This window comes from Barbus barbus (genome assembly GCF_936440315.1).
Source record: "Barbus barbus genome assembly, chromosome: 37".
In the NCBI taxonomy this organism is placed as follows: domain Eukaryota; kingdom Metazoa; phylum Chordata; class Actinopteri; order Cypriniformes; family Cyprinidae; genus Barbus; species Barbus barbus.
In genome coordinates, this window is record NC_136715.1 from 23,054,013 (window position 1) to 23,077,564 (window position 23,552).

At 38.0% G+C, this 23,552-nt stretch overlaps 1 protein-coding gene across 1 annotated transcript; it reads right to left on the bottom strand.

The window, feature by feature from the left end:
- Positions 1–1,437: 1,437 nt before the first annotated feature.
- On the bottom strand, positions 1,438–19,756 carry LOC306856741 (bactericidal permeability-increasing protein-like). The gene is made up of 16 exons (XM_079396174.1): positions 19,627–19,756; positions 16,895–17,012; positions 16,399–16,513; positions 15,887–16,018; positions 15,630–15,785; positions 6,628–6,691; positions 6,465–6,525; positions 6,249–6,340; positions 5,991–6,167; positions 3,185–3,244; positions 2,949–3,116; positions 2,793–2,860; positions 2,640–2,682; positions 2,494–2,557; positions 2,325–2,401; positions 1,438–2,221 (listed from the first exon to the last, which is right to left on the bottom strand). The coding sequence occupies exons 2-16, from the start codon at positions 16,995–16,997 to the stop codon at positions 2,180–2,182; spliced, it is 1,422 nt and encodes a 473-aa protein (XP_079252300.1). The 5' UTR covers positions 16,998–17,012; positions 19,627–19,756; the 3' UTR covers positions 1,438–2,179.
- Positions 19,757–23,552: the final 3,796 nt, after the last annotated feature.

Here is a 23,552-nt window from a genome sequence, read left to right on the forward strand (position 1 = left end):
ATATATATATATATATATATAAGTTCAGTATCTAATATAAAGTTCAAACATCATTAAAGATAAATAAGAACAAATGAACAAATTGCAAGTAATAGCTAAATTACATATATAGCACAAAGATAGAAATGAAATTTTGCTTAAGTTTTTATGTTTGTTCAGGTACAGAAATTGAATAATTACTTATAAAATAACATTTGCATATTCTTCACTCTGTGTTGCAACTTGATTTTGCATTGCCATTTGAAATTAGTGGCAAGGCAACCACTGCATTTTAATAATGAATCAGTCCAAAAAAAAAAAAAAAGCAATGTTTTAAATTTATTTTAGACTGCATAATTTCAAAATCTGAAGAAACAGAATGGTGTGACTTTAGCTTTGTGAAATGATGCTACGTAAAACAGAAACAGCAGATGGGCTGAATGAGACACAATTTCACTCTTTGACAGCAGGTGGCGCTTATGGAACAGTGATAAAGCATTTCCTTGGTTACCACTATAAACACAGCAGTGCTGCCAGTATTAACACAAATGCATTATACAGAGGCAAGATGAAAAGAAAACGCTGTGTAAACTTTTCTGAAAACAACCAGTTCCCCTCAGAAACACATTCAAATAAAATTCAATGTTTACGATTCCTATATTTCGCACATTTTGAATCTTGTTCTGCCTGATATGGTATTTTCTCCTCTTTGCGTCCGTCTTCAGCATCTCTGGACTCTGTTAATGGCCGTTTACAGACTAATTAAATATAGATTAATCATTGTTAAAGCTACAAAGTCCATTCAGGCGCAAGAAAGATGCTGTGAGAAACTCAATTCAGGACTCGCGCGTGTCCGAGACACTGCTGTCTGTACACGCTGTTTACACAGGTCACAGCTCGCAAGTACTGAATGGAGTTGACGAACAAAAATCCCTGATATTCCATGACTTGGACAAAAAATATATAAAATTCCCTGACTTTCAATGTCTGGAATAGACCTTTTAAAATTCCATGATATTCCAGAAATTCCATGACCCGTGGGAACCCTGTTACAAGCTGAGAGGGGAAAAGTTCATGAGTAAATACAGCATGTCCCTTTTTCTGTTAGTAAACATTGTGACGTTTTTCTGTGGGCGGAGCTTAGCTGGAGGCAGAAAGATTCCACTTTTCCTCGAAGCATGGACGATCTGACAGGATTCCCTCCGGTTGACTGACTCACATCTAACCTGTGTAGTTAAGACAGACTCACAGTGTCTATCTAGTCATGAAGATGTATTTTCAATTTCAGCAGGCAACTATTTTTACAGAAACATTATTATTAAGCCACAATTACTCATAACAATACAATTACAAATGATTAAGCTTATAAGTTTGTTGTTTTAGACACATGCACACAGATTTATTATTTCATACACAACATAATCGTGAGATGCATAAGAAATCTATAGACGCACTCATAACAACAACAGACAATACTTTATTGAACCTTTTCTGACAAGAAGTGTGCGTTGCAAACGCGAGCATTTTGACGGTCGTTCCTGTCCAGTCCTCTGGTTTTATCGCGTTTTAATCACAGTCGTCCGTTTTTGTCTGGCAGTGGCAGCAGGTAAGCAATAAAATTTAAAATCAGTGCCTGTACTATGTCGATTCTTGCACCCAACATCACAACAAGACTATATTTAAAGCTCCTTATGTTGCTGAATCTGCGCTGGTTTGAATGGGCCGCCTCCAGTTCTCCCTCTGTTTTGCCTCCAGCTTGTGCTGTGACGTAATCGTGACGTCGACTCAAAAAGAGTCTATATTCTCCAGTGTTACATTTTTGCCTTTTTCAGATTATTTTATCGAAAGCAATTCACAGTGCATGCATACATTTTTCCAGCTCAGAATGGAAATTAAACTAAAGGCATTGGGGTTCCCTGCTAAGGAACCCAGGGTTACATAATGAGAAGTTCCCTTTCATAGATTTACTTTATGCTACTCCGTAGCTGACGCTATAGGAGCCATTTCAGCACATTAAACACACTACAGTTAAAACAGGTCAAATCTTTGTTTATTCAAAACATGTAATGCAAATTTAAATTTCAAATAGAAATGTTAAATAATTTCTTTAAAAAAAAATCATTTAAAAATATTGTCTCCTGTAGTAAATCAGCATTTACTTTGTATTTATTTATTTATCCTTTGCCAATTCAGGTGAGATTTATCCTGTAAATTGAACATCTGTTCCAATCAGCAAGTAGTCCTGTGGGATACAAAAGAAAAAGAAACATATTATATTTTTATATTACTACTACAACATAGTCTCTATATAAAAAAGTATTACATTAATATACATACAACCTTACCTTCAGAACCTGGAGTTGACTGTTTACAAGTTGCATCTTTCCAATGGCAGGAAGTGGATAACCTTCCTGTAAACGAGCTGAAAAGAGTACATAATAAAAATTAACTTTTGAAGTTTTTCACTTAAAATGCCAATAAGAAGAAATAACAATACAAATAATAAACTCTTACCGTTAACCTTGGGAATGACAGCAACCTTCAAGATTATTGTGAAAATATTGTCAAGAGATGCCACCTGTCGATTTAAATTTTATGTTAAGATTCTGAATTATTGCTTTCAGATCAATTTTAAACAATTTTCCTAGTTTTTTTTTTACCTGGAATGGTCCCACATAGCTTTTTGCTAAGCTCATATCAATTCTGTTCAAGAGAATTATAGTTTGTACCAATCCTTTAATAAGTTAAGAACATAAACACACATCCAGCTGTATACTATATGTATAGACTGCATTTATGGCTCCAAAACTCACTTGTTGAGGGTCACATTTCCTGCCAGTTTGAGCTCAGTCACATATATGCGAGTACTGACACTGCCCTCCTGTTGGTTGAAGGGAAAATCCATTATAAAACAATTCTTACCTCATTTAAATTCATTTTTGGTTATTCCTCCTCCTGGTGCAATTTACCAGATTGAGGACAAATAGTGGAGATAGTGTGCAGTTGGGCTGAATTGCGTAAGCTGTCACAGTACTGCTGGCCTGAACAGTCATGTTGTTCGGTTCAAATGTAATGAGGGGATCCTTCACTGTCTCAACCAAAAGTTTCATCATCAGACCAGGATACATTTTCTCAATCTGAAATAAATAATTTTGAAGTCAGTGTTTTGAATTGAATGACTGAACATGTCTATTTATTTTCATACTTGAGGAATGAATGTTCCAAATGTTTTTGTGTTTAGACGAATTGGAGAACCAGAGGGAATCTGCAAAAAAACAAAAACAAAGTAAGTTTTAGCTGCACTGAACTACCCTTCTATGAAGAACAAGCAAGCAGATCAAAGTTCTGACCATTCTAGTTCTGTCATCACTGTAATATATAAATGCTGTATATAATGACAGTCTCCAAGGAGATCCCTGATGATGCAGTGAAAATTCTTAAAAAGTTTGGAAGGAACCAAGGTGGACCACGAGAGAAGGAAGCTTGTCAAGACAACATTTTTACAGGGTGGTCCCATCTTGGACATTGCTGCCAGACCATGTGTTGTGATCAAGTAAATGGGGTGGGTGATGACAGAAAGAATTACAGTTATCATGTAATTCAATAAATCATGTTTTAACCTTATATTATTTTCCCTTTACATCATTAGTGTGTTAAATAGAGAAATATGCAAAAAACTGTTTGTCCCCAAAACACTGCTTGCTGATTGAGCTGACACTCAACCCTGCAAGACCATACTGGTGAACCAGCATCACCAGGCCCATTTTGCTACAGAACAGCATGAATATGCTGATCCACCAGCTAGACCAGCACTATACTAGCATAAACCAGCCTTAACCAACTCTATACCAGCATAAACCAGCCTGGGCCAGCTTGGAATCCCTGGATTTTTTCAGCAGGGTAGATTTCCTTGAACTGAAAATTTTAGTCACTTTAGTTATGATTACATTATCAATCATTGAAATGTTTTACCAGTTTACCAGTGACAAAGCATAAAAGGAATGGTCTCTTAAACACAAATATGTTACAGTAAGTTAAAAAGAGTTTGTGTACATTGCACAACAAAAACATTTAGAGATATGAAAAAAGAAAAAAAAAGAAAAAGCCTAATAGAAGCTTAATCATAAGCAGTTTGTTCAATAACGGGTTATGAGAAGAGCTCTTTCAATGGGCCAGTTAATTTGATAATGAAAGTTAAAAACTGAAAGTTGCTGTTTTTAAAGACTGATACTTATTTGGGAAGTCACTTATGTCGAAATCCAGCTGTCAGCTGATTTCAAAAAGTGCACATAATAAAAGAGGATGATTTTACTATGTGCGGTGAAATATGAAATATTGTTGAAAATAGTGATAGTGTGCCCTTTCGACAATTGCTGAAACAGTTAATTCAACCAAAGTCAATGGCCAAGTGCCCAACTAAAGGGAACACTAATCACCATAATGGTAACATACTTCAACAACCTTTGTACCATATAAAAGAAAGAAAGCTAAACTTGTTTGTATAATTGAATATGGTAATTCTGTTTTTGTAGTTGTTTAAATCATCCTCTGATGAGATATTGATTTAATCTAAGGCTGTGTGGCTGTAAGTCAGTTGTAGTTGTTTTGTATTTGCTAACCTCTTCACTTTTTTCTGCTCTTGCTGTTCCTCTTATCCTCAGTGATTCTGTTTGTTAATCGCAGGTGTCATCACTAATGCTTAGCCATCACTTGTAGAGTGAATCTACTTTTTCACTAACTACTGCTTCAGTGTTACTTTTACTCTCTATGATCAGGACCATATGAAAACTGAGCAGTGTTTGTTTAACACTGGGGATTTTACTATGTAAAGATGTAACCAGCAACATGTGTTTTTATTTATTAAATTTATTAAAATTAATATGAAAAGTTCTCTTGGTCTTGAACACACACTAAAAAGCATGATATGTAACACATACACAAGTTTTGTTGTGGTCTTGCTAGGATCATACCAGCACTCAAAAGACAACAAATGCTGGTCCACCAGCACACCAGCTTCTCAAGCTGGTCCCAGCCTGCAAAACATACCATACCAGCAATGCTGGATTTTTCAGCAGGGTAGTCTTGCTGGACAATATTGCTAGTAGAATCAAAATCCTGCCACAATCTGATCTCGTGACTACAAGAGTAATTGTAGAAAGTTCTGCAGGTGTGCAAGATGCACTTCAGTAAGGGAGAATGTGTGGAAACTGACATTTATACAAACATTAAAGTGCTATGCATGCCAAAGATGGAAACAGCAGCTTTAGGGTTGCCAAAGTGTTCTATGCCAGTAATCGTGCATATTCATTTAACTACAAATAGTGAATGAATCATGTGATTGACAAATAGCCTTTTTTCATAACTATGCTGAAGACATTAAATCAGCTTTGCACTGTCACAAATGCTATTTGGTCCAATTCTAAATGATGGTGCTTAAAGTTAGTCAATGAAAAATCGCAAATCGCATATAGTAGTGCCCTTAACACACATGCTTTGGAGCAGTAATTCAAATATGCACCAGACCCATTTAGCTGCACAATTTGCTACATCTTCTCCAATTAAATATATTCATGCAAACAGCGGCACTGATATGTGATGATACAATGGATTATTCAAATGAAGACAATGATGAAAACACCAAAATTCAAAGAGGAATAGTCAGACAGAGAAGTTTCTAAGCATTTGCTGTTCTTGCTTAAGTGTGTTAAACCTTGGGTTATTTGTTCATATTCATTCAGTTTAGGTTCAGATATTGTTATTTTTTATAATATTTTGGTGTTTACAAAATTTAAATCAGGCTTACTTTTTTTCTGTTCAGATTACAGTGTTCAGGCATGTATAGACATGACACTTATTTTTAATGTTTGTTCTTGAATTTGTAACTCAAACTGTAATATTTGTGTGCCAAAATAATGAAATCACTTCCTGACAATCTATCAATAAAGACTAAGCTATTGTACATCTATTGAACTTTCAGGTTTGAGTGACACTTCACATTTCATTCATCTCACCATGTCATCAGTGATGTATAGGCGAAGGGCACCAGCTCTGTTGTACACAAAGCCTGCTGAGTTGATGGTGAAGGCAGATACTCCGATGTACAGCATGTCTGTGTCCTGAGACGGCAATGAGAAAGGTGTTGGGGAAAAGGGGGGTTCCTTGTGTTGTCCAATGTTGTAGAATTCACCCTAAAAATTTTGAAAAACATTTAAATTCAGTTATTTTGTCAAGTGTCTCAAAAAATATCACACAGTAGTGCTTAAAGTTACCTTTAAACCCAAGTCAATGGAAGTATTAGAAATGACAGGAGACCCCACCATGGAGTATTCAATTTCAGCATATTGATCTACTTTGGCTAAAACTGGAGAGTCAACAACAGAAATGTCAGTTTTTTTGTATGTACTAAAAAATGGTATTGAATGATGTTGATTTTCATACCAAGCCCGAAATGCCAATAATTAATAAATAATTAATTATCATATCACCATTTAATGTTTTCAGGTGGGGGTTTATGTCAGCAATGGAATCAGCCACCAAAGGGCAGATCTGAAACAGCAGATAGATTGAATGTGAAACTGTATGTCTTACATTGCATCTCAGTTTTTGTTTTGATAGCACACATTTTAGTCGCGGGCCTAAATTCCTTACCTGTTTCTGCAGAGCATTGCGTAAAGCCTTATTAATGAAGGAACTGAAAAGGTTATACAACCAGCTGTCATGAAAACAGGAAATAAAAGTGAAAAAATTTTATGTTTCCTCTTACACAGTCATTGAGTGTAAACTGGCTTTCAGTTGTTTAAATCTTTGGTCAAATAATAACATGGATTTTTTTTTTTTTTTTTTATTAAAAACTAATGTCATTCAGCGCTAATCCCTACTCCTAAATTATACTGTAGCTTAACTGCTTGAGGTGGACAAACATTTCTGATACTTGTAAGAGTATATTTGAAGAGTTCAGATGCAAAAGCCTCTAAAAGTGCAACTTGAAATTTTCTTCTAAAATTAGAACTTTTCTGCTCATATGTTTATGTTCAGTTATTTCATAATTACTAAACCTACACATGAGCCTGATAAAAATGCTAATTTTAGAAGAAAATTTCAAATGGCACTAAGAGGCTTTTGCATCTGATCTCTTCATTTAAACTCATAAATCCTGCCATTGTTTTGCTATTATCACTTGCATCAGTTAAAAAAAAGCCAAGGATTCACTTCCTCGGAGATCTTCGTCTTTTTAAATGTTGCATAATATTTGTAGAGAAGATTATTTGTACAGCATAGCTATTTTGTGGAGTGGCTTCTTCTGCATTAAACATTTTTAATTAAAAATGCATTAAACATAAACAAGATTTTCAATTTATTTGAATTGTGACATAAGATGACATAATATGATCATTTCGCTTGAGTAGTAGATATCCCATGGCAAATTACAAAAATGATTTATGACCCTTGATTTATGGCTTTTACACCTCCCCCACACGGCCCACCCACGTTGTGTTGACCCTGTGACCCCTCAAATGTGACACAGATGTTGCAATCGACATGCGTGAAATTCCGACGTCATCTGTGGATGAGATATTGAGTTTGGTCAATCATGCAGCGAGTGAAAACGAGAACAAATGCAGTATAAGATAATTAAAGGAAAGTCAAGAGAGTGTTTAAACTGAGATTGTGGTGTACAGATTACTGGTCTGTCTACAAAGAGGCCACGCGACACAAGGCCTCAATCTTTCTATTCCGCTGTTACATGTTTTAAGCGAAAGCGATGATTCAGTCCGTTTTAATCAGTCGCTGTGTTTTAGGCATCCACCTTTTAAGTTTGTTCCAGGAAACAGGTACGACTGTAACTGAGCGTTGTCATGTCTGTCTGCTCTTCTTTAAGTAAACATGCAGCCGGCAGTTTTTAACAAGTCTAAATTCTCTTAATTTTTCACAATTGCAAATGTTTAGCTTAAATATTAGTTGTTGTTTTTTTTAATATTTTTTATATTAGTATCTCACAACAGTGTGACAAGGCCTAGTGCCGTTAGATAAAGTCAAGATATCTCTCAGTTTTAGATGTACTTACCAGGGACCAGTCTGGTGAGTCAAAGAGTTAGAACAGAGTGTTAACTTTTAGTTTTAGGTATTTTTTCTTATTTGTAAGTCGCTTTGGATAAAAGCGTCTGCTAAATGACTAAAAGTAAAAGTAAAGTAAAGTAACAAGCATTTGTGTTTGTGATGTTAGATTATGGCAAGCCGTTTTGACTTTTATTCCTTCTCAGGATATGAATTCTTGATATCAACAATTAAATTTTTACTAGTTAAAATGCTAATTCTTGATATCAGCAATTACATTTCCACTAGTAATGTTAATTCTTGATATCAACAATTACATTTTCACTAGTTAAATGTAAATGTAAATGTCTGTAAATGTTTGCCAGTTCCCGCCTCCTCCTTCCCGTTCTACGAACTTTGTTACAATAAGTATCTTAAAGTTAAAGTGAAGCTCCTGACAAACATTATTTGGCATAACTTGTATTGTTTGTATATTCATATCTGAAAACTCTAAAATGCATTTCACAAACAAACAAACAAAGTGTAGCTCCTCACTCCTCAGTCCTCGCTCTCACAACGACCCTCTGAAAAGACAACAAATAATCAACCACTGTGATCAACCACCTTTTTCAGTTAAAACAGATGTTTCTTGTCTTTTTAAAGATTGTATTTCCAATTAAAAATCAAGAATATCTTAAGACTTACCCATCTTGCTCTCCACTACGTGACTTCACAGAACAGTTTCCTCCTGTTACCGATTAACCACTCTGACACTGACTTTTCTGCCTCTTTTCTGGTAATTTGTAAGAGATTTTTTTCAAGCTTCCTGTAAAACACAAAGAGCAAAGTTAGATTAAACTCCATATTTAAGCCCTTGCAATAAATAAGCAGTCATCTCCATTTTTTAAAATTTTTCAGGAAATACAATAATGGTATCGGATGTAATATTCTATCATAAATTATTTCTGTGTAAACAAGGGCACAGGGCAACATTTAAAGGCATAGTTCACACAAAATTAAATGCCTCATTTAAATCACAATTGTAAAAATCTGTCCATCTGAAATTCTTTTAGACAATTATAATTTTTATCAGGCAAATATAAGTCCTTTTCATTGCCATTACAGTGAAATAACTGAACATAAACATAAGAGCCTGATAAAAATGTTTTTAGAAGAAAATTTCAGATTTTTTTTGCATCTGATGTCTTCATTTATTCTTATTTTAGTATCACTTCACTTGTATTAGTGTACACTCTACAAAATGCTGAGTTAAATACAACCAAGTGCTGGGTAAATATTGGACCGAACACATGCTGGGTTGTTGAGCAGTAACCCAACCGCTGGGTCTAAACAACCCAATCAAGGGGTTAATCCAGCATTTTTTGCGAGTGTACTTGTTTTTAATAAAGTTTGAATTTTATTATTTATTATAAACTGAGTTTTGTGATCGCTACACCACAAATGAACAGTTACTTATCACTAAAATAAGCAGTACACCAGGGGGTGTATTACAGAAAGATCCTAACTTTAAAATCTTATCTTATCTGTTTGGTAACCATGGTAATTTCAGTTAGGACCATATTTAGGACAAACGCTATAACAGAACAGCATTTCCTAAGTGTGTTATCTTATCTTAACTACAGATAGGAAAGGGGTATTAAAGAAACCTCCTAACTTGACAAAAAACCCTAAAAACTGTCTTAACTTTAGGACAACCCCACAGCTGTCCTAACTTCAAAATTATTTGAAAGCTAACGGAAAAAAACGCTTACAACTGTGCTGTCCGACAATGGTATTACATTTATTAAGAGTTGAAAATTAAGAACTAAGATGTTTAATGGTAGAAAGTCTCTTGGAGACTTACTAATTTGCAAAAAGTCCTAATTTAGCATATCATATCTTAAGTTAAGACCTAAGATAAGAAACTTTCTGTAATACGCCCCTGGTCCATATTCTCATAATTTGGGGTATTGTTTGTCCAAGTATGGACAATTATTTGCATACAATCAAACTCATTTGATTCCACTGATTTATGAAGAACAAACTCAACTCTACCGAAAAACCTCTGTTTGCACATGAATGTTATAAATAATCCAACAGCAAGTAAACATACCTTATACAACCTCAAGCAGTTTGAGCCCCCGAAACTCTCGCTTTCAATGCCGGCCAACAAAATTGAACTCTCTTGATAAGGTGTGGTCCAAAAGGAAGGCCATCATTCTTCTTGTGGCTTTATTCACAGTACTCCCTCCAATTTCTGCCACCACAGCAACCTAACGGAAAACAAGAAACAGTCCTAATGGAGACAACACAAAATAATTAACCTGAATAATTGCAATTACATTTCCCCCCAAATCGTGCAGCCATAGGTTAATCGATGGTGCACTGCTATTTTACACTAGAAGTTGTAATCTACTGTGTGCAACGAGTCCATATATATATATATATATATACATACACATTACTCAATTCATATGGAACGCTCCTATAATTCCTATGCAGTTCCCTCTGTAACATATTTTACACTTGTACTACAATTGTGTTGCCTGCTGTACAAAAATATTCTGCCTCTGTAGCAGAAAAGCTACAGGACTGTGAAAATGTCTTAGGCCACCATTATATTTGTTGTTTTAGAAATGGTATAATGGCTATATCATTTTATTAGAATACAACCAAAAAATACAGGAAATTTATAGGCAGTATTAAAAAACAAAGAAACAATGGTGGCCTAAGACTTCTGCACAGTACTGTAAGTGCCAAACCGTTACCGTTCAGCCCTGTGAACCTGCTAAATGGTCATGTTAGAACATACCTCTTGTTTCTGGAAGGTGGGGTCTGCCAATTTCTACTCCACTGCATCAACATCCGAGACCGGCCAATTACTTTCTGTAAGAAAAATGCTTATGACTTTAAAAGAAAAAAAAAAAAAACATTAAATTATAATTTAGGCAATTTGTATGATTTGGAATAACACCCAAATGCTAACTTATGCAGATCTATATAAGGCAGAAACTCCTGTTTGCATGATAAATATTAAATATTGTTGTAATATTGTATTTTATGTATTGTTAAACGTACAACAGCCTTATTGTTTACTCTTCAAATCGAGATCTGTCCCAGGCTAACATACCAGTTATTAAAAAACTGAGGAAAATGGCGGCGCGCACAGACGCAGCGGCTTCTCTCTCTCCCGACAGAACGGTGTTTTCTTGTTTTTTGTCTTGTAAGTCGCAATGTTTTTGTACATCTTCGTCTCGTCTACCTGTCTTTAAGCGCACATACAGTCGTGAGTTTCTGCTCGATGTCGGCAGAATCACATTTTTTGAGTTAAACTCCGAAAGCCTCCGAAAGCCTATTCCATCACCGACAGCCACTACTGCATCTCGCCCACAGCAGAGGCGCTACAAGCGGCGTGAGAGGAAGCAGAAGAGGGGTAAGCGCGGAGGTATCCGAGCTAGGCTAGCGGCCAACCCACACAAGCCAGCTATCCCCACCATCGTACTGGCAAACGTACGCTCTTTGGACAATAAACTGGACTACATCCGACTACTCCGCTCTACTCAGAGGACTGTAAGAGACTGTTGTGTTTTTGTGTTTACGGAAACATGGCTTAACAACAGCGTACCGGACTGCGCCATACAGCTCGACCAGCTAACATGCTATTGAGCTGACAGAGCTCTCGTCGAGGGAGGTAAGATCCGCGGCGGTGGGCTTTGTGTTTACATCAATGATGCATGGTGCCGCGACGCTGTTGTGGTCTGCAAACACTGCTCACCCTTGGTGGAGTTTATGATTATTAAGTGCTGGCTGTTCTATCTACCGAGGGAATATACAGCTATACTGCTCGTTGCTGTATACATCCCTCCCAGCTCCAACAACAACAACAGGAGTGAGGCACTAAATGATCTGTACCAGCACACCAGTGAGCAGCAGACAGCCTACCCAGATGCTTTTCTCATCTTGGCTGGGGATTTCAACCACGCAGACTTAAAGAGTGTGTTCCCAAAAATACATCAACACATAGACTTTCCAACAAGGGGAAAAAATACCCTGGACTTTGTTTACACCCCCCAGAGAGGAGCTTACAAGGCCCTCCCCCGAGCCTCAGACCACATCACTGTCATGCTAATGCCTGCATACAGACCGCTCGTTAAAGTCATCAAACCAATACACAAACAGATTCAAGTGTGGCCGGAAGGGTCGTCAGAGGCACTTCAAGACTGTTTTGACACCACTGACTGGAATATGTTTAAACAGGCTGCCACATACAACAACACTACAGACCTCCAAGAGTACTCGGAGACTGTCACTGCCTACATCACCAAGTGCATTGATGATGTAATGGTCACAAAGTCCATCATTGTCAGGGCCAACCAGAAGCCGTGGATGACAGGGGAGGTCTACAGACTTCTGAAGGCTCGGAACGCTGCCTTTAGAGCTGGAGATGAGGACGGCCTGAAGACAGCTAGGGCCAACCTATCCCGCGGCATCAGAGAGACCAAGAGACAGTACTCCAGGACGATAGCCCATTGTTTCAGCGACAGCAGAGCCTGTGGCAGGGGATACAGACCATTACGGACTACAAGCCCCCACCACAGACCTGTGACAGCACCATCCCCCTGCTGAACGAGCTGAATGCCTTCTTTGCTCGCTTTGAGGCACAAAACAGCACCACTGCACAGAAGACTCCACCTCCTCCCAGCGACCAGGTGATGACGCTGTCCCTGGACAGTGTGAGGAGATCCCTCAGCAGGATCAATGCACGCAAAGCTCCGGGCCCTGACAACATTCCTGGGCGTGTACTGAGAGACTGTGCAGTGGAACTCACTGATGTCTTCACAGACATCTTCAACATCTCGCTAAATCAGGCCATTGTCCCCACATGCTTCAAAGCTACCACCATCATTCCAGTCCCGAAGAAGTCATCTCCATCCTGTTTCAATGACTACCGTCCAATAGCACTCATTCCTATTCTCATGAAGTGCTTTGAACGGCTAGTCATGCACCACATCAAGTCTGTCCTCCCCCCCTCACTTGACCCCTTCCAGTTTGCATATAGGTCCAACCGCTCGACCGATGATGCCATCGCCACTGCCCTCCACCCAGCCCTCACACATCTGGACAAGAAAGACTCATATGTCAGGATGCTGTTCATAGACTTCAGTTCAGCATTCAACACAATCATCCCTCAACAGCTCACTCACAAACTGGTCCAGCTGGGGCTCAACACCTCTCTGTGCAACTGGCTGTTGGACTTCCTGACCGGGAGACCTCAAGCAGTACGGGTTGGCAGTAACACATCCAGCACCATCACACTGAACACTGGGGCCCCCCAAGAATGTGTGCTGAGCCCCCTCCTCTTCACTCTGCTCATCCATGACTGCACACCATCACACAACTCTAAGCTGTTCATTAAGTTTGTAGTTTGACACAACTGTGGTGGGTCTCATTAGCAACAGAGATGAGACAAACTACAGGAGCGAGGTGAGCCGCCTGGCCGGGTGGTGCAGTGACAACAATCTCTCTCTGAATGTGGAGAAGACGAAGGAGATTGTTGTTGACTTCAGGAGAGTACACACTCAGCATGCCCCTCTGACCATCAACGGTGCGACTGTGGAGAGAGTGAGCAGTACCAAGTTCCTGGGTGTGCACATCACAGAAGACCTCTCCTGGACTAACAACACTGTAGCACTGGCCAAGAAAGCACAGCAGCGTCTCTACTTCCTCCGCAAACTCAGAAGAGCCAGAGCCCCGGCCCCCATCATGTGCACCTTCTACAGAGGCACCATCGAGAGCATCCTAACCAGCTGCATCACTGTGTGGTATCGTTGGTGTCTCTCTCCCCTCCCTCCAGGACATTTACAGCACCCGTCTCACCCGCAAAGCCCTCCGCATTGCAGGTGATCCCACCCACCCGACACACAGCTTCTTAAGTCTGCTTCCATCAGGGAGGAGACTGCAGAGTCTCCAGGCGAGGACCAGCAGACTGAAGGACAGCTTCATACATCAGGCTGTCAGGAAGCCCCCCTCCCCTCTTTTACCCCATGCAACACTGAACTCTGACTCTATGAGCCCCCCCCCCCCCCCCCCCCCAGCTCCCCACACCCCCAGGGCCTGCCCCCCCACCAGCTTAAAAACTGTGACCAGCACCTGTCACTTGTGCAGCATTGGACTGATCACTACCTCATCCAGCATTGACTGCAAACTACCTCTTCGGATAGTATGATATAAGGACTGTTCTCCCTACTGACAAGCTCTTCTTGCACTACACATATATCTGCACAGTTTTGTTTTTAACTGGTTTGCACTTCTGTTCTGCCATGCGCCTTATGCCACTTTATCTATTTCTTTATTTTTCTACAATGTCCTCATTTGTATAGCTGTATAGTTGTATGTACATATGTTTAAACTGTATTATCTGTATTTGAACGTGTTTAATGTTAACTGTATGCACCAAGGGTCTGAGAGTAACACAATTTCAATTCTCTGTATGTATGTGCCGTACATGTGGAAGAATTGACAATAAAGCAGACTTGACTTGAATAATTTACACTAGCTTCTGTTATTTTAGCCATTTGACCTCATTGTAATCTTCCTGTATGGTGAGCACACAGCCCGGTGCCAAACTCTGCAGTTTAAATATGAGCTTTTTTAGTGTCTTTTACTTTTAGAGGGCGTAGGAAACACAAAGACATACAGCATTATTGTTTAGGCATTGGCGCCAGAAATAAGAGGAAAATATGACGCAATCTGAGTATGATGTCTAAAATATAAAGAGACAAAAATCCAGACTATGTTTCGGTTAACATATTGGTTGGTAAACAATATAATTACATTTTCAGTTTTAAAAATTGAAATTCTTACCTTGGATACACTGAAGGCAAACGTCTTCTCCAGAAAATTAGTGAGTAGTAATGGCGCCGGCGCGATGAAGTGCGTGGGGGATGGGAAATGTTGAATGAGTAGTTTGATGTCGTGGGGGATGAGATCTCGCGTGTCAGCACAATTAAAGTGGCTGAATTTTATTTATTTTATTGTATTTTTTGCTAAATGTCCGTGGAAAATTTGGTAGAAATGCATGAGTGTTGGAATCATAGACTGTAAAAAAGGAGGGGAATTTTTTTTTTTTTATTAAATTAAGTAATCCAAGTGTCAAAATAACAACAAAAATAATTTTAAAGACACATATGTGCACTATAAATCCATGTAATCACCCTATATGGGATTAATTATGTTTGCACTTGTATATTTGATAAAACAAATAGGATCCCGTGTAGCCCATTTTGAGCACACATTTCCCATTAATGGGAACCCCATGGGGAGCCCACATGGGTGAACATGGGTCCTAGCTTGGTCACCAGGGTGGGCCCCAGATAAGATGCCCATCTTGAGCCCATGCCCACTCTGTACCCCTGTAGCCCATGTGAAACCCAAGTGGGCCCCACATTCACGTGTTTGCTGGGGTGGTTATTATTAATGTTATAATGAGGTCACAAAGGTCAAAGCAATTAATCATATTGGCATATGCCGCCGGATATCTACTACTCGCTTGCAACATTAGCAACTTTAGCAATGAACTTTGACTTGACAGCTGTGTGTTAGTTGCACAGTGTTACCTGGCCCCACCATGAAATTTGACGTTGACACTTCCCACAGTTGCTGCACAGTTGGTCATGCTGACTGTTGGACGGCCAGTGTCATCACTCGTGACTGCAATAGTGGTGCTAATGGTCAGATCACTCACTGCTAGATCAAATGATCCACTGTCTTTTCTGTGTACAAAGAGATCAGATATTATAAAGCATAATTTACATTATTCCTGAATCTAATGAATTCATTTAGTGTGAATTAGTAATGAGGACACTCAACTTACATGATTCTGAGGTATTTGACTCTCCAGTTTCCATGCAGATTGATGTAGGCATTGCCAATTGAGAGCATGACTCCTGTGTCAGGAACTAACCCCAGTGCTGATTTGGGAAGTCCCAGGTTTACAATCTGCATCCTAAAAGGTATATCGGTGAAGTTTACTATATGCTATTATAAGAATATTCCCAACAATCCAATAACTCATCTCCCCTTATCGTCAATGCCTCTTTGTTTTATTACAAATGTGGCATCATGCATTTTTTGGGAACTAAATTTTGCAAGGCCAAGTAAATATCTCTATTAACACTTGATCTTATTTGTTGTATTTGTCATTAGGGGACAATCCTAAAATATCAACACTGAAAAAAACACTTAAAATCATGTGGCGAATACAAATCAAATGGAAATCATGTGTCATAGAATTACTCAAAGGTCATTTTGAATGAGTCAACTAAGTTAAATTTTTACATACTAGGAACTTATAGAACCATGAATTAAAAGGGATAATGATCTCACCCTGTAAAACTATATTGGACTTTTCCAATAGGATCCACCTTTTCTGTGCCACTTATATCCGGCACTTTAATAGTTCTGAGTTTCTGCTGGATTGAGGCAATTCCAATCTGTCGACCTGCAATCAAAACAAAGCAACATTTAGAAGCTGTACCTCAGAATGAGTGCCCTGAGATCTGTTTCGCAAAGCATGTTTAAGTAGCTACCTCATATTATGATTTCCCCCCTCTCAAGTTCACACCCATTTTACTGTACAGTACACACTGTCATATGCATACACTGATTACCTAAGTTTCATAAAGTTTGTTCAACTTGCATTTTGAGACAGGCCTCTGGCCTATCCACCCTGATATCTTCATTAAGGCATGAGAGATAAAGTGAGAAGGCCAAGCTCTGTATATACACATGATCTACATGTTCATTCAGTTGTGTTTTTGAAACACTGTGGTAACAAGTTTTTGTTCCATTTTTAAGTTACAAGAAGTATTGTTTTGCTTACCATATTCAAGCCCCTTCTGAGTTAGTCTGACTTTAACTCCTGCATTGGTGCCTGTAGCCACATATACCAGGTTCACAAGAACCAGAACACACCAGAGGAACATCACTTTCAATCTAGCCTATGAGAAACACACATCATAGGCATAAGAATAGTTGTTTTCGACTGTCAGAATAGAAGACCCATGTCTTATCTAATCCAGTTTTTTTCTGTTTTAAACACAGTGACACCATTAATACAACTGTATTTTAAACTCCTATCCTGTAAAGCCAATTCAGCACCTCAAAAATCAACAGTCAGCTTTTGTTTTTGTGCCTACACTACACATCTCCCTAAACAAACTTGAAACTGGCAAATAAACTAATTATTAAGAAACTACTCTTTTTAAAATCATTTCTGTTTTCTATGTCTTCCTCAAAGTTTTCTACACACAAAAAATGTTTGGTTTTCAACCTTTTTGCCCCCAAGGCCCCCCTATAAGGAAATATTCTAGGGCCCCACTTTTTCGGGCTTCAGACATTTTGACCTCAGAAAAGCATAAAAGTGATTCAAAACAACTTTTGCCATTGTAGTAAATTCCCATTCATACCAAACATGTGAGAGGGCAGTGACATCTAAAATCTAATCCATTTGACAAAGGTACTGTATAGAACATTTAAAGATAAGTGCTATATGGCACTTAAAGTGTTCCCCTATATGATTACAAGCCAATGAACTGCTTATGGTGCTATTTAGCACCATTTTTTTTTTTTACTAATCTACCATATGACTTTGTTTGTTGGTCTGACCCAGTTGAATTGATTTTCCCAAGTTAAAATAAACATCCTCTTTTGTTCAACACAGCTTCCCAAAACTTGTCTTAACAGGTTCTCTAATCCCTTGGTTCTCTAATGCACAATGTTTGGCATGATGACTGAAATAGTCAAAAGTTAGAACACACTTGACTACAATTTTTCTCTCAAGGCTTATGCTTGAAATGAGCTGTGTCCAAACATTTGAATGGTTGTGTACATGCATAATCTTTATTAACCCACTGATAGTTTTCATGTGACGTCACACCCTTATAGGAACGCCCACCTGACGGGCAAAACACAGCTTTGCATCTAGTAATAATGTAGTAAAACGCAGATATTAAAAGGCTAGATTCAGTGAACACCTTGTTGATGATGTATATTTTGTACAGACAAGAGGATGAGGCCAGAATATAAACGCAATGTGCAAAGTTTCACATTAAATGGCTTCCCATAGAAAACCATTAGAAGGACTGTTAAGTGATTATGCTGATTATGATGTTGTTTTGTTGCACTGTTTATGATTTAAATATTGCCGCTGGTGCTTAATATGGATTGCAAATGGCCAAAACTTGCATTTTGTTCAGAAATACCTTTGTTTTATTCTTTTGAGAGGATGAAAAAACAGATGAAAAATTGATACGCTTGTGCAGCAGCTCTATGGACGTTTTACCCTCCAAGTCTTCGAGCCGGTCACGTGACTGAAAACTATCAATAAGTGTTGTTATAACCCTGTGGTTGTTCTGTTTTTTCTCTATTGTGTTGGGCCTGTCTGTGTCTGTAGTCTGTGTAGGAAACGTCATCTGCAAGACCTCAATTTAAAATACAATAAAACTTTGTATAAAAATATATTAAAATATCGAACTACATAATACTATTATTGTTAGAAATTGCAACAATATAAAAATAGAAATATAATACATTTATACATTTAAAATTTTAATTAAAACAATAAATAAACAATAATATCCTGTTATCGAAAGTGGTGTATTTTATTTTATTTTATTTTTGTAAGGTAGAGGTTTAAAAACTAAGAACATTTTGTTTGTTATTTTGGCCTTGTCAGCTCCCAAATTTAATAAATTAATTACTCCCAATTAAATACTCCCAAGGAACTTGTTGCAAATCTTTTGTCCATGCAAGCCCTTTCATGTTGCGCTAATTCCCTAGACGGGGTGTAACTACATGCTTAACATGCTAGTTGTGAATCTGAAATATAAAAGCTATATCATACAGCCAAAGTTAGCTTTTCTGAAACTAGTTACAATAAGTTCCCTTATATTTACAGTGCGTAACATATTAAGTGACCACATAGCCTATCATTTGACAACTACAGGATCTCTGCTTTTGCTAGAGAATAAGGAAATGGCTGAGACAAGCAATGCCCTGATTTGTTATGTTGCCCTGAAAGAGACCTTTGTCTTGCAGTCAGATGAAGCCACATGACTGTGAACAAGTTGATGCTATGCTTACATTGATTAAGGCCAGCTAGAATTAAAGGAATGCAGATAAGACACTTTGCAGGAATATGTCATGTGACTTGGGTTTATTTCCTGATCTAGAAAAAAGTATAAAGTATACAGTAAAGCTCATCTTTTACCAAGTTTGATATTTACATGTATATTTTGTATATCAAAATGAACCATATGTAACACAATACACAATATATACACAAAATGAATATTGGTTAACATAGATGCCCACCCTGTTACAAACCGAGGACAACGGATATCAACAAATATCTACCATGTTACTTCTCTTATGAACACAAGCAAAGCAATTTTGAATATAAATGACACAATCTGTAGAAAACACTTTCACTATCATTACAGATCAGACCTGGGCAGATCAGAAAAAAGAATATTACATTTCACACATACACTGAAATGATGTAGGCGTTGTTCAGTGTGTGTGTGTGTGTGTGTGTGTGTGCGTGCACTGTACCTTAAGCTGTTGTGAATACTATATGCTTTGTCTCTTCCTGTCTGGATGCATGAACAGTCTGCTTGCTAGCTGGCAGCAGCACTGAGTGAAACTGGAAGAGTGACATTCAACTCTAATTCAAAAGCAACAGGAAGAGGCTCTTCTCAAATTCACTTAAATAGTGACATGCTCTAGTGTCCATACACAACCTGAAGAGACAAACCATTCATAAGTTAACATTGTTATTTAGAAATTGTGGTTTGTGAACTTTTTTTTCATTTTCCCAATAAACATTCAGAGTTAGAACCACAATGTTCCTAATCCTCCTAATCCAATGTTTCTATATTGTATGCCACATCACTTTTCTGATCACTTCTTCCCAATTAGTTAGGGTGCTTTCAGGCTGAAGAGTTTTCAGTTTGGTAATTACACTAGTCTTTAAATATGGTTATACGAATTTAGTTTCATATAGTTATTTTATATATATATATATATACATATATTCATTTAGCAGATGCTTTTATCCAAAGCGACTTACCAATGAGGACAATGTAAGCAATCAAAATCAACAAAAGAGCAATGATATGCAAGTGCTATGACAAGTCTCAGTTAACTCAGTCTCAGCCTAACACAGTAAACGTAGCAAGGTTTTTTTTATTATTATATAAAAAAGAAAAAGAAAACAGAAAGAAAAGAGCAAGCTAGTGTTAAAAGCCTTTTTTCCCCAGTTGCTTCACTAAATGAATTTTAGGATATTTCCCTTTACACTAAAAATCTGGTGGCAATATTTAAAATCCTTCAGCTTATGCATACATATATGCGTGTACATATATATACGTCAAGATGAAATTGAAGTGCAGACTTTAAGCTTTATTTCAAGGGGTTGAACAAAAATATAACATAAAATTCTTAGGAATTACAATATTTTTTATACACATTCCCCCCATTTTCAAGGGCTCAAATGTAATAATGTAATCAAATATAATCATAAATAAAATTTTGCTGAGAATCCTCTGCAGGCAATGACTGCCTTAAGTCTGGAATTCATGGACATCACCTGAGACTGGGTTTCCTCCTTTGTGATGCTTTGCTAGGCCTTTACTGTAGCTGACTTCAGTTGTTGTTTTGTCTCTAGTTTTGTCTTCAGCAAGTGAAATGCATGCTCAATCGGGTTGAAATCGGGAGATTGACTTGGCCATTGCAGAACATTCCACTTTTTTTACCTTCAAAAACTCCTGGGTTGCTTTTGCTGTATGTTTTGGGTCATCGTCCATTTGTACTATGAAGCGCCGCCCAATCGGCTTTGCTGCATTTGGCTGAATCTGGGCAGACAGTATATCTCTACTCTATACACTTCAGAATTCATCCGGCTGCTTCTGTCTTCTGTCACGTCATCACTAAAAACCAGTAACCCAGTGCCACTGGAAGCCATGCATGCTTATGCCATCACACTGCTCCACCATGCTTCACAGATGATGTTGTATGCTTTGGATCATGAGCTGTTCCAAGCCTTCTACGTACTTTTTTCTTCCCATCATTCTGGTACAGGTTGATCTTAATTTCAGCCATCCAAAGAATGCTTTTCCAGAAGTGGTCTGGCTTTTTTTAGATATTTTTTTTGGCAAAGTCTACTCTGGCCTTGTTTGCACCTTGTGGTGAACCCTGTGTAACCCTTGCTCTTGTGAAGTCTTCTCTTGATTGTAGATGTTGACAGGGACATGCCTACCTCCTGGAGAGTGTTGTACACTTGGCTGGATGTTGCGAAAGGGTTTCATCCACCACTGTTGTCCTCCATGGACGTCCAGGCCTTTTTATGTTGCTGAGCTCAAAGAAACAAATTTGTGTGTGTACCTAGTATTCCCTACGTTATGGGGACCAAATGTCCCCACAAGTAACAGTAACTTTTTATGTTGTGGGGACATTTTTTGGTCCCCATGAGGAAACAAGCTTATAAATCATACAGACAGTTTTTTGAAAGTTTAAAAATGCAGAAGGTTTTGTGTGAGGGATAGGTTTAGGGTTTAGGGTAAGGGGATAGGAAATACAGTTTGTACAGTATAAAAACCAGTATGAGGGTGTGTGTGTTTGTGTATTTAAGTGCATTGGTGAAATCATTGTGGTTGTGGAATGTTGTGGAATTGTTAAATGCATGTAGAAGAGGTGAGTCTTCAGCTGCTTCTTGGCTCATTCCTCCAGAGAAGAGCAGAGAGGGGACAGTGACTTTGTGTCCTGTTGTGAAGGAACAACAAGGCACCATCTGTTCAGTGATCGTAACTGGCAGGAGGGAGTATACAAATACATTTGTAGGGGTGAACTGAGGTAGGGAGGCGCCATTTTTCAGAAAGACTCAGAGAGAAGGTAAACGTTTACATGGTATTTATTCAGTAAAGTGATGAGAGATGGTCGTGAGTTACAATAATTCATGTATAGTTGTATAGAAAAGTTCTTTGGCAGAGGCCCGTCATTAGTCCAAATCCTGGGGATGCAGAATTGGCTGATACTGCCTGAAGATGGGGGCAGGGGCAGAGCCTACCCCCTATGGATGGACAGGGCCAACCTGAGGATGATAGAGGGGAACATCAGCGTACTGATGAAAATGAAACTGCAAAAATTAAATAATTAAAGTAAATATATACTCCAGGTGCCAAGCAGTGATTGGCAAGATCTATTAGTATGAAGGAATGACGTAGCTTTGGAGTCTTCCTGACAGAATGTGCGCTGAAGGTTTTCATTTCCAGTGCAGTCCTGAAAGCCAGTGTCAAAACCTTAAATTTTATTGAGACCGCAATTGGGAGCCAGTGGAGTGAAATCACAAGGGGTGTGATGTAGGTCTTTTTTGGCTGACTTAAGACCAAATGTTCAGCCTTCTGTTCTGGATCTTCTGCAAAGGCTTGTTTGCACTGGCTGGGAGGCCAACCAGTAGGGCATTGCAGTAGTCCTGCAGTACCTCTGAGATCCACCGAATTGTGGGACCAATGGACCTGAGACATCAGGGACCACTGGGACCCCAAGACTGGAACCACTAGGAGAGCAAAGGAATGAAGAAGGAGTATTTATGTCTAGCGCTAACGTTTGGAACTGTATACCATTATATTTGACATTTTACAAGTTTTGAATAACGAATGGCAGAGCCTGGACGTTACTTTACATAGTGAACATTACAAAATCTTTGTTGCGTCATGGCGCCATCTTGTGGTGGATTGACTGGAACAAACTGAGCTAGGAGTTCAGACATTTTGAAAAACCCCAATGTAATCCAAAATAAATAAATAAAATAAAAATAATATAAATAAATAAAAACTCAATACAATACATTTTTTATTAAAGAGATTGAAAAAAGACAATAAAGAGTTGTGTATGTTTTTATGTTTATGTGATTGATGCCTTATGTTTGAATGTTCGTCATCTTCTTACATTGCTGCTTTTAATGTTTTATTATTTTGTATTTGTATACATCATTTTTAGCTCAGAAGAGGAAATAGTTTTCCCTTATATATTTGAGTTGTTGGTGCCTTATTCTTCTATGATTGTCATCTCCTCAAATTTCTGCTTTCTGTTCCTGTTCATATTTTTAATACGGGGGTTTTTGCATTTTATTTGGCTCACATCAGAGAAGGATTTTTTCATCTTCAGTGTTTCCATCTGTATCACATTTCTGCTTTTTAGCACCCAGTTCATAAGTCAGAAACTCTGACTTATGAAGGCATTTGAAAGTCATCAAGACTGTAGTTATATATTATTTTTTCTCAAAGTTTATTATTGAATTATTAATTGATTATATCTATTAAAAACAACATAATTATTTATATTATTGTAACTTATATAATGACATTTTTGATTTATGCTATTTGCAATGTTTCACTGGCAGTAAGATGTCACTGCTGGCTCTATTAGCATGATTTTCATTTCCATGGTAACAGCAAACTCTCTGTTGGGTGTATCTCTTT